Raw genomic sequence first — 10,939 nt, forward strand, 5'->3', positions numbered from 1 at the left:
ATTTCCCAAATTCCTTTTCTCTCTTCATTTTAATGGCTTTACGCTCTTGGGAATTTGAAAACAACCTAACCTCACTGAATGTATTTGGAATATAAAGTAGGGAAATATTTTGCTTGCTTGTTTAGATTAAATATCAGTGAGTTTAAAGGGGTTATTGACACAGAAATATATAGAGAATTACAGCCACAAAATGCAGTACGATTTGCTTATATTTAGGATGTCATCAATTTCATGGAAACTAAAGTGAGAGAAGTTATTATATTTATTTTCATACATAGGACCATATTGTAAATGGATAAGTAAGTATTTTATCATTTTTATTTATATGGTAGGCCTGTGCAAACTTTGAACTTTATTTGAAATTTGTCTGAGTGAAACATCTCTCTGCTATGAAGCCATATCCTATTGGCTTTTTTTAAAAAAAAAAATCCTGGGGAAAAAAGATGCCCTATTATTCAGAATCTATTCATTTCAGTAAATCAATTCTTAAAGTAACTTTTTGTCTCCTCCAGCTCATGGGGAAGCCTGAAAAAAGTCAGGCTATTTAGTGAAAATCAGAAAAATGCTGAAATCATATAAGTTGAATTCTTCACAGTTATTTTTATTTATGAGTCCTATCCCATAGTAAATATGTGGCCCTGGTAATTATTTTTATGCTAGTGGGTGTCAAGGTAAGAATAATGTAGGCAGGATCCAATCTGGGTGGGTCACCAGGATCAGAGGTTTTGTGTTCCAAGTTTTTGGACTCATGCTGGAGCCCATCTTCAGGGAACTTCTCTTTAACTAGGATGGGCTCCAGCACGAGTCCGAAAGGTCGGAGGACAAAACCTCTGGTCCTGGTGACCCACCCAGATTATTCGGGACACGTATATTCATCTTCATTCGTGAGAGAAATGTATCCTGAATATAAATTAGACTTCTGGGGATCTGCTCTGATTTAATTTGAATTGAAGATCCAATGGCAATTCGATTCAATTTGAATTTGTGATTTGAGATTCAATGGCAGGCTAGTTTAGGTATAATGGCAAAGCATTCATATGCATAACACTTATCGTCCCAAATCTGGGATAAAAACCATACTAAAAACTGTAAGAAGGAGGCAAAGACACTAAGGAAACTAACTCTGCATGGAAAAGAGAGGATGATAATAAAGAAACTGAATTATTCCCTGGTTTAATTATACTGTCTTAGTTTATTTTTACTTGGAGAAACTGGGCTTGATCTTCCTTGTTTGAAGGGAAGCCACGTTTAATAGGGGCAGCTCCACTAACACCTTTCCAGCAGTTTTTAGCTGCACAGAAGGTATTTCAAGCTGGTCTTGATACACACAAACAAAAGCTTAGCCTTCCAGCAAATGATTCTGCATTTTCAGTAATTTATGGAATCATTGCTGTTAGAGCTTATCAGATCAGGGCTGCAAAAATCCAGAGAACCACTGGATGGTAGGAAAGAATGCATTCAATCTTTTCATGCCATCTAGTGGGTTTCTGCAGCCCACATATGTAACTGCTTTATTTTTGGCAATATGCAATGAAGAAAGCAGGGTTGGTAAACCATTCAGAAGGCTGAATCCAGAAAAGTTGTAACCTAATTCCATCAAGAGTTTCCCCACAATAACATTTTGAAATATTCCTCCTGTATCTCCTTTTTAAAGTCAGGGATAGCAGAACTGAAGAAAGGACAGTCCAACTGTCTCCTGATTATCTAGCAAAAAATGTATGGCTAATTTGTGCTGAAAGCAATGCAGAAAATCCTCTATTCCAATATAAAAGTGCCTGCTTTTCTGCAGTGCCAGGATTGGCATAATACTGAAGAATGGACACTGTCTCGCTTCTGTAGGATGATGTAGCTTGTTTGACTCTAGTGCATGGCTGTCAAACTCCCGGCCTATGGGACGGATGCGTCACATGCTGGCCACGCCCATGCCCGGTTTAGTGAAGGGGGAAAAAATCCCAATACGACACATGATGCCACCGTGTCAACGTGAGTTTGACACCCTGCTCTAGTGGATTTTGTGAAAAACATGAAAGTTGACAAAACTACAGGTCAAATAAATGTTGAAGGAACTGTAGTTGGAATATTTCAGTTCAGTCACCAGATTTTATACTTAGCGGTGCATAATAGAAATAAGTCACTAAAGTTATTTAGATGCTTACGTTCTAAAAGGATGAGTAAGATTTATTGAAGAAATTACATGTAAAACCTTAATTTCTGAATTTTTCCTTAGCGTTGGGGAAATTCACAGAAAAGACTATTTTTATGTAGGAAGAAGACAAGAGGGGAAACTCTAAGAGAATCATTATTCCAACCGTGGAAAGCAAAAGCAGAAACAAAAAAGGAAACACAATCCCCACTAAGGATTTACAGTATCTTCTGCAATCATCCAATCATTGTGGGGATGACATAACAATTTGGATGAGTTTTCCATCACTTCAGCAATGGCTGAGTGATTCTAGGAGGAACCATAAGAACAAAAGGAAATCTTATTATAGTTCCTTATTAATCTTGGTAGCTTTAATGCTCCTAGTTGGAAGCTCCTTTTACTGTACAGTTTTTGCACATTTTTAATTCCCTGGGGAGAATTTCCTCATCATTAGCTGACCAGCTTGATTAAGGAAAGTTTGTCCTCCTTTGGGAAGGCTTAGAAAAATACTGATTGATGATGTGATGCATCTTTCCTGGTTCAAATAACTGAGTTTTGTGGAATGCCAGGAAGGTTGGCATACTTGACTGGCAAACCTAGGCCACCCTGTTAGGGACTTCTCATAAGTGTCTTTAGTGAGGGCAGGCTGAAAACAGACTCTTTAGCAATGTTGGAATCTTATGTGTATGACTTGCTTGGGTCATATTAGGGCTTGTTGGCAGTAATTGAAATTAATTTGCTGTTACAACGCAACAAAGGCACGCCACCAAGAAAAAGGTGGTGCCTGTTGGATATTTTTCAACTGAGGAGGAAGAGTCGTGTCTAGGTGTATATAGTGACTGGATTGGGCCAATCCATAGGGTTGGAGCCATTGACTCCACTTGACTGAGATGAATCCAAAGCTGACAGAACATCCTACCTGTACCCACTGAAAGTGTCTCAAACTTTGAAGTTTAGCCACTCAGACGTGAGCAGCAGCATATGACAGGGGTCCCCAATCCCTGGTCAGCTCAGTTCTGGTCCGTAGCCACTTGGGAACTGGGCCACGCAAGTCTGCAAAGCTCCATTTTTGCAAGCGGCAGACACAGGTGCAAATCCATCCAACTACCCTCTTCCCACCCACTGCTGCCATTGCCACTGCTGGCCCACATAGCTGGAAAGATAGGGGACCGCTGGCATATGATATAAAGAGCTGTGCTATGTAGGTTGGTGAAATTTGTCAAGAAGCAGGCCAGTAGACTCTAAAGAGTTATGCACCTCAGCTGTACATTTGGGTGGAAACTTAGTTTGGCTTATTTATTGGCTTCAGTTCCTGGGGGGAGGGGGAAACCCATGAAGAACATATTTTCAAGCTTATTGTAATTACTTTGCTGTGCATTGCTTAGAACTCTCGATTCCACATCATTCTGTCTCATGTCTTTCCCCTTGGATAGTTCGCTTGTTTACTGGAGTCCTGGTCTTGACCTATGCCAGGCCTGTTGACAATGTTTATAGATGCCTTCCTAAGATATTGGACTTCTTTCTTCCAAAAGGCAATTCTGCCTGAGCTCCTACTGTATATCACTGGATTGTGGCAGGGATCCAGCTTTTGCAATCTAGTTGGCTGGCAGCCAGTAGTGGCTACTACTTTCGTTCTGTCACAAAGAAAGCGGCATTTATAGCTTTGCCATCTTCCCCACCATTCTTAACAGCAGTAAATATTTCAGCGCCTATGCCAGCCTGGCATACATTCACTCATGACCGAGACACTTAAAACTGCCCCAATCCTACAAGATTAACAGTTTGACATCACTGTCTACTTGACTGACTAGCTTTAAGCCCCTGTTTGTAATGCTAAGAGGTTATTTATACTACCACTTATATTGACATTGCCAGTAAGATATGTGACTTTCCATTTGCACAAGGTAAAGTTAAGACTTGTGGCTGGCCCCACTAAGGAAGCTGAAAGTTGAGAAAGTGAATGAAGCTCAAAGTAAGAGTAGAGTTACCATGGGAGAAGAACTTGTGAGTTTAATGGAGGGAAAACTCATGGATATCTACTCGTGTAATATCAGAGAACCTATCACACCACTCTGTTTCTTGTGTCAGTATTTTTTATATATGCAGGTGAAGTTGTGATATTACATATGTAATAACCTAGAAACAACAGAAAAGTCATTGCATCTGTGAAGCATTTCAAAAGGCTACAGGGTGCTTCATGATTCATTTCACTGAAGTGGGTTTCTGCATCAGTTCTGCTCTGATAAAATGATTCAATCCAACCTTTGGTACATTGGAAGTCTTGCTTTAAAGCTTTAAACAGAACAGAGCAATGTTTAAATTCTGATATTCCCCTTTAATGTGTTCATGTTTACGTTTTTGCTCATCAAAGCCATCAGAAAAACAAAACAAAGCAAGGAAGACAAAGAATGCTGTTAATAGAATTTTACACCTTTTTCTTTTGTAGTAGTTACAGCAAACAACTGCAGAGAGACAATAAACACTGGAAATAATGTGAACATGTATTATTTAGTGACAAATTCCTAGTATCAAAGATGAGGAAAGCAGATTTATTTATGTAAAACATTTAAAAAGTTTTCAATAAAAAGATGTTTGTGCATTTGGTAGACTTTTACAAAAATCACTATCTTCCATTGCTGCTAGAACAAGGCCCCCAACCTTTGGGGCACCGGGGACCGGTTTCGTGGTACCTGCAACCCATGGATGGGGCTTTGTTTGTGTGGCCTGATCGCTGGCATGTTGTGGACCGAATATGCAAATGAGTTTTCTACCTGTTTGATAAATATTGTGAATTCATATAAAAGCTTGCCTGATACAACTTTACAAATGTAAACATGGATATCAGCCACAGTCCTGTGATGGTTCTCAACCTGTGGATGTGTTCTTGAAGTGTAGCTTAGACGCAGTCTAGGTAGATATATGATAAAACATTAAAAGTTTCCTAAAGGTGTGCTTAAGGAATTCCAGAGATGAATTGATTGACAAGCATCATTCAAAATGTCTCAGTGGAACTTTTATTTTCATGTTAACACACCAGCTGAGCTTGTACAGTGGATGGGACCAAAAAGTGGTCTGATAATGGGGACATAAAAGGATCTTGAAACTTAGTAGACTGTCTTATCACAGTAAACACCCCCACTATCATCTTCCTTGGTAGGTTGAGAACTTATTTTTATTTATATTTATTTATAATTAGACTTCTATACTGCCCTTCTCCTGAAGGACTCAGGGCGGTTTACAGCCATATTAAAATACATAGAATTACAAAGTTTAAAACCAATTAAAATCAAATACATAAAATGGTTCAAAAATTTAAAACATTTAAAACATACACACACCCCTTAAAAATTCATATTAGGCCAGTCCGGCTTGCTGGAACAGAAGGGTCTTCAGGGCGCAGCGAAAGGTGCGCAGGTCGGGGCTAAGATGAAGCTCTAGGAGGAGCTCATTCTGTGGGTGCCCCCACAGAGAAGGCTCTCCCCCTGGGTGAAAGTCTCCCCACTGGGTGTCGCCAGTCGACATTGTTTGGCTGACGGCACCCTGAGGAGCCCCTCTCTGTGGGAGCATATTAGCCGGTGGGAGGCTGTTAGTGGCAGAAGGCGGTCTCGTATATACCCCGGTCCTAAGCCATGGCAAAGTGTCTCTGTATCTTCCAACTACAGGTAGTCCTCGACTTACAACAATTCATTTAGTGACCATTCAAAGTTACAAGGACACTGAAAAAAGTGACCGATGACCATTTTTCACACTTACAACCGTTGGAGCATCCCCATGGTCACATGATCAAAATTCATCCACTTGGCAACTAGTTCATATTTATGACGGTTGCAGTGTCCCGGGGTCATGTGTTGTCCTTTTGCAACCTTCTGACAAGCAAAGTCAATGGGGAAGCCAGGTTCACTTAACAACCGGGTTACCAGCTTAATAAATGCAATGATTCACTTAACAACCGTGGCGAGAAAAGTCACAAAATGGGCCAAATGCCCTTAACAAATGTCTCACCTAGCAACATTGCTAAGGCTCAATGCTGGGCTCAATGCTGGTCATAACTCGAGGACTACCTGTACTACAGTCCACCTGTAATTTCTCACTCCTGCTGTTACTTGCCTTTCAGTGGACGATCCAATCTTCTTGGATTACATTCCTGGAAAACGAGGCCGGGGTGCCCAAAGGGTAGACTGGCAGGAGAGAAAGGTCACCTCTGTGAAGAGGAGGCCCTCGAGGCTTGGGGCCAGGCAAGGTTGATGTGGATTGGGGAGGGGGTGTGCAAGAGATGATGGGGACGGAAGGAGGTCACTGAGGGTCGGTGCAGGAACAGGTGAGATCTGGCCCTGGAGTGGGGGGGGGAGGGGCAGATGGGCAGGCGAAAGGGACGGCGCCTCCTCCTCCTTCCCAATCCACCGGGCTCTCCGCTACCGGCGGGTCGGGTCCCGTTGCTGGCGGGTTTCTCTCGCTCCACCTGATGGTGCGGGAAGCGTGCGAGATGAACGGGCTGGAGGTTCAGCCGCCACTCAGCGCCCGCGACCTCCTGGATGCGGCGGCCACTTTCTGCGACACCCGGAGCCTCTTCCCGACCTCTCAGGCGCCCAAAGTCCCGCATCACGGCGGCTACGGCCTGGGCGATTCGAGCGGCGGCGGAAGCGGCGGCCCTTATCTGTGGCTCAACGGGGCGCCGAGCCCTTACTTGGCCAACGGTGCGCCCGGCGCCTTCGTGCCCTCGGCTGCTTATGGGACGGGCGCCCGGCAGCTGCTGGCCGCCCAAGCGGCGTCGGGGCCCCCCGAGCTCAGCTGGCTGTCCCTGACGGGCCACCAGCAGGACTTCTTCAAGCTGGTGCGGCCGCCCTATTCCTACTCGGCGCTGATCGCCATGGCCATCCAGAGCGCGCCGGCCAAGAGGCTGACTTTGAGCCAGATCTACCAGTACGTGGCCGGCAACTTCCCTTTCTACAAGAAGAGCAAAGCCGGCTGGCAGAACTCCATCCGACACAACCTCTCGCTCAACGACTGCTTCAAGAAGGTGCCGAGGCTCCAGGACGACCCAGGTAGGCAAGGCCGGCGGAACCGCTCGCCCTTGGAGCCCCGACCGCAGGCGCGGAGAACCAGGCGGCGCCTCCTATGGAACTCTCTATGGAGATTCTCAGCCATCCAGGTCATCCGTTGTCCCAAAGGTGCTTTTTTTTTTTTTTTTCAAGAGGGGATTGGACTTCCTGCTTTTTCTTTGAAGGTGTTTCCCTTCTCATCCAAGAAGCTTCTTCAGCTCTGATGCTCAAAGAAGAAAAAAAAAAGCTGAAGAAGTTTCTTGGATGAGAAGCAAAACCTTTTCAAGGAAAAACCAAGTCCAGTTGCCTCTTGAAAAATCACCTTTGGAGGCCCCTGGAACTCCATCCCCAGGTTCTCCTTGTTTTCTCTCTGAGAGGCATGGAAAACATTTGGGTGTTTGATTGATTGTCCTTTCCACGCTTGTCAGAGGGAACCTAAGAGGGTTGCAGCCTCAGGAGCTTGTTTCTTTGGAAATCAGTCTGGCCATCTACATGTCTACAGAGATTCTCAGTCCTCCAGGTCATGGTTGTCCCAAAGGTGCTTTTTCAAAAGGCAACTCATTGTTTTTCCTTGAAAACGTTTTGCTTCTCATCCAAGAAGCTGTTGTAGCTTCCCAATGCTCTTCAGATGTAGCTCCATATAGAGAACATTGCAATAGTCTGACCATGAGATGACTAGGGCCTGGTTGACTGAGTGCAGGGACTCTTTATCCAGGAAAGACTTCAACTGGCACAAAACCTGAAGTTGCAAAGAGGCTGTCCTAGCCGCGACTGCCACCTCCTCTTCAAGCAGAAGTCATAAATCCAGGAGAACCCCCAACTTTGGAGAAAGGGCCTATAGATAAACTTAGTTTTTACAGCAGAGTAAAAATAACAATGCATGTTCTAAAACACCTTTGAAGCACCCTGATTTGTGTGCATATGGCAATGTTGCAAATGTAACGGATATCCCAAAACTGATACGATGAATGTATATGCCACCCTAAGCGTTATATTCTAGACATGGGGAATGTAACTTACCTGCTTGCAGTGCAATCTTACACCTGTTTACCTAAGCCTATTTTAATTAAGGGTGATTTCTCTTGAGTTACTGTGGATCACATAGCAGCCAAGAATGTAAATATTGTTTGCTCCATTTCTGCCTTGCTGTTTCTCCAAGCCTCCTCGCAGCAACTGATGGATCTTCCAAGGACATGTTAAGTTTATCTTATGCCACTAATGTGAACTATGCAATCAAAGGGTCATCTCAACTTATAATGTCACTTGATCCATTGCTATAGTGATAGAAAATCTGTCTCCGTTAGTGATTTGTCACCCCAGCCATGCTGGGTGAGAATATAAATCACAAGTGAGAAAATGGTCCAAGTGTAATGCCATGACTAAAACTCCCATAAATCAGGAAGCCCTGGACTTGAATGTCAGCTCTGCCATGAATTCTTAAGACAATGTTAGGTGATGTCTGCTCCACTTCCTTTGTCTTGTGTCCTCCAATTACTTTAACCTTTTTAGTATCATTTGCTCTGATTATTTAAGCGACTCGGTTTCTAGATAGTTTGCTAAACCCACATGTTCTCCATTGATTCCTAGGTAAAGGGAATTACTGGACCCTAGATCCCAACTGTGAGAAGATGTTTGATAACGGCAACTTCAGAAGGAAGAGGAAAAGACGGTCTGATGCAGCCAGTGGGCCTGGAGCGCATAACAAAATGGAGGATAAAAGTAACAGTTGTCTTGTTCAGCCAAGTCCTGAACCTTGCAGCTTGGGCTCCAGCGAGCTGCAGTGCTCTCTGGGATCTAGGAATGACTGCAAATCTCCCAGCCTTGACTCTAGCCATTGTTTCTCCACATTCGTCTCGACCATGAATGTTATGGCCCATGGCCGGAATGGCTTCCCCAGACAGCTTTCTGGTGGGCCAGTATCCGAATTCACACCCGGAAGGCAGAACGGACCCAATTTGAACTCCTGCTCTCCTTCAAATGGCATCCCGGTTTCAGCATTTGAACTCAGTTCCCAGTCCCACTCCAGGATGAATTACTATGCAGGTGTTGGTGGGCAGTCAAGCTGGCTCAACAGTCCTGTCCTGAGCACCTTTAGTGTGAACAATCTGATTTATAGCAGAGAAGGGACAGAAGTTTAAAATGATGCTGAAAAGCTGATGTTCCACATTAGCCCCATAAGCAACTTTGGGTCAGCATCTAGTCAGGTTGCCTTATGTAGGCAGCCTTCAGCATTTTCAGTTCTGTTTGGTTGAGTCTTGACTCTCAGTGACCATGTAGATTTTTCTCCATGGGGATCTGTTCCTAACATGGTTTTAAAGGTCTTCAAATAGTGCACTCATTACCAATGTAATTGTGTCCTTCCACCTGACTGCTGGTCATCCTAGTCTTCTCTTTCTCTTCCTCAGAGAGTTAGGTCTTCATATAACATGTCCAAAATGGGATCATTGAACCTGGCCATTTCTGTCTTGACCTCTTTAAATCTGATATGAGATCCACATTTAAATCATTTTTATCTTTAGTAGGTTTATCCTGTACCTTTTGTTTATTTTGCATCATCTCTGTTATTTTTTCTTTCTTCTCCAGTTTTCATCCTGCTGTCTTTCATTTTCACTTGTCCTTTAAAACAAAAGGTAAATTTCTAAATAGCAGCAAATGCTGAAGGGAGTATACTTAGACCTACTTTCGACTAAGGCATAAGTTCAGTTTAGGTCCCCAATATATCATTTTATAAGATGAAGTGTTTTCTGTAGTACAGAAAAGCTTCTTCAAGCATGATCTGGGTGTCATTCAAATGGTGAGATAGCTCTAATCTACCGGATACTATCTATCGAGAAAACAGTTTGATGGCACAGTAGAGTTCCCACAGAATAATCTCCCATCTGAATATATCATCTGCTAATTAGTGGCAAGAGATGCCATTTCTGATTTTCATCACATACCAAATATTTTGTTTTTGCTTTATGGATCACTAACTTTCTGTCTTATAACAGCTGCTTTTCTGGAAATTAAATGTAATTATAAACTTGTGAGAATGGTAAATATGTCTTAACAATCCATTCATTTTCTCTTACACACACATACACACACACACACACACACACACACACACACACATCATCATCATCATCATCATCATCATCATCTTTATCAACAACCGTCTAATCCTTAACATATACTTGAAAGTGTATGCTGTTTACTTCAGACTTTTTCAAGGAACTATGCAAAAATCCTATAATTTCACTTAATGTTCCAGCACCCAATTATTTAGTACTTTTCTCAATATTGTGCCTTATCATGGACTAAATTCCTCAGTTGTTTTTTTTAAAAAGCACTAACCAATAACAGAAATATTTTGGAAATTGTATATAACAAATATAGACATCAAGTTTAAGAAAGTAGGTATATTTTGAGAAATATTGGAGACATTTTTTAGATTTTTAAATGTATAAATGTATATTAAATCAAAGTTGCTGACCAAAAGTCAACAAAATAAAATGTTGTGTTAATTTAATTTGTCCCAATTTTTGCTACATTTTTTACTATGTTTTGTGGAATATTTTGTTCCAGGGCTTCAATTCAAGTGAAGTCTTACAGTATTTAAAACCCAGAACCTCATTCATGGCCATAATTGGATCTTACAAAAAATATAAAGTTACAATTAAAGTTTGAAACTTAAACTTCAGTTATAACCATTCTTACTCTGGAGGAAAACCTGCATCATGCCAACTTCTAAATAAACATAAAATAGCCATGGCTG

At 42.3% G+C, this 10,939-nt stretch overlaps 1 protein-coding gene across 1 annotated transcript; it reads left to right on the plus strand.

The window, feature by feature from the left end:
- The first annotated feature begins 6,537 nt into the window (after nucleotides 1–6,537).
- On the plus strand, nucleotides 6,538–10,534 carry FOXI2 (forkhead box I2). The gene is made up of 2 exons (XM_034436344.3): nucleotides 6,538–7,185; nucleotides 8,770–10,534. The coding sequence occupies exons 1-2, from the start codon at nucleotides 6,606–6,608 to the stop codon at nucleotides 9,318–9,320; spliced, it is 1,131 nt and encodes a 376-aa protein (XP_034292235.2). The 5' UTR covers nucleotides 6,538–6,605; the 3' UTR covers nucleotides 9,321–10,534.
- Nucleotides 10,535–10,939: the final 405 nt, after the last annotated feature.

This window comes from Pantherophis guttatus, chromosome 6 (assembly GCF_059756535.1).
Source record: "Pantherophis guttatus breed Tessera chromosome 6, ASM5975653v1, whole genome shotgun sequence".
Classification (NCBI taxonomy): Eukaryota; Metazoa; Chordata; class Lepidosauria; order Squamata; family Colubridae; genus Pantherophis; species Pantherophis guttatus.

Excerpts from the sequence above, each read along its gene's own strand:
- FOXI2 (XM_034436344.3), top strand. The coding sequence starts at position 6,606 with ATGGTGCGGGAAGCGTGCGAGATGAACGGGCTGGAGGTTCAGCCGCCA. Across the intron at positions 7,186-8,769 it reads GAGGCTCCAGGACGACCCAG|GTAAAGGGAATTACTGGACC; the intron begins GTAGGCAAGGCC and ends ATTGATTCCTAG.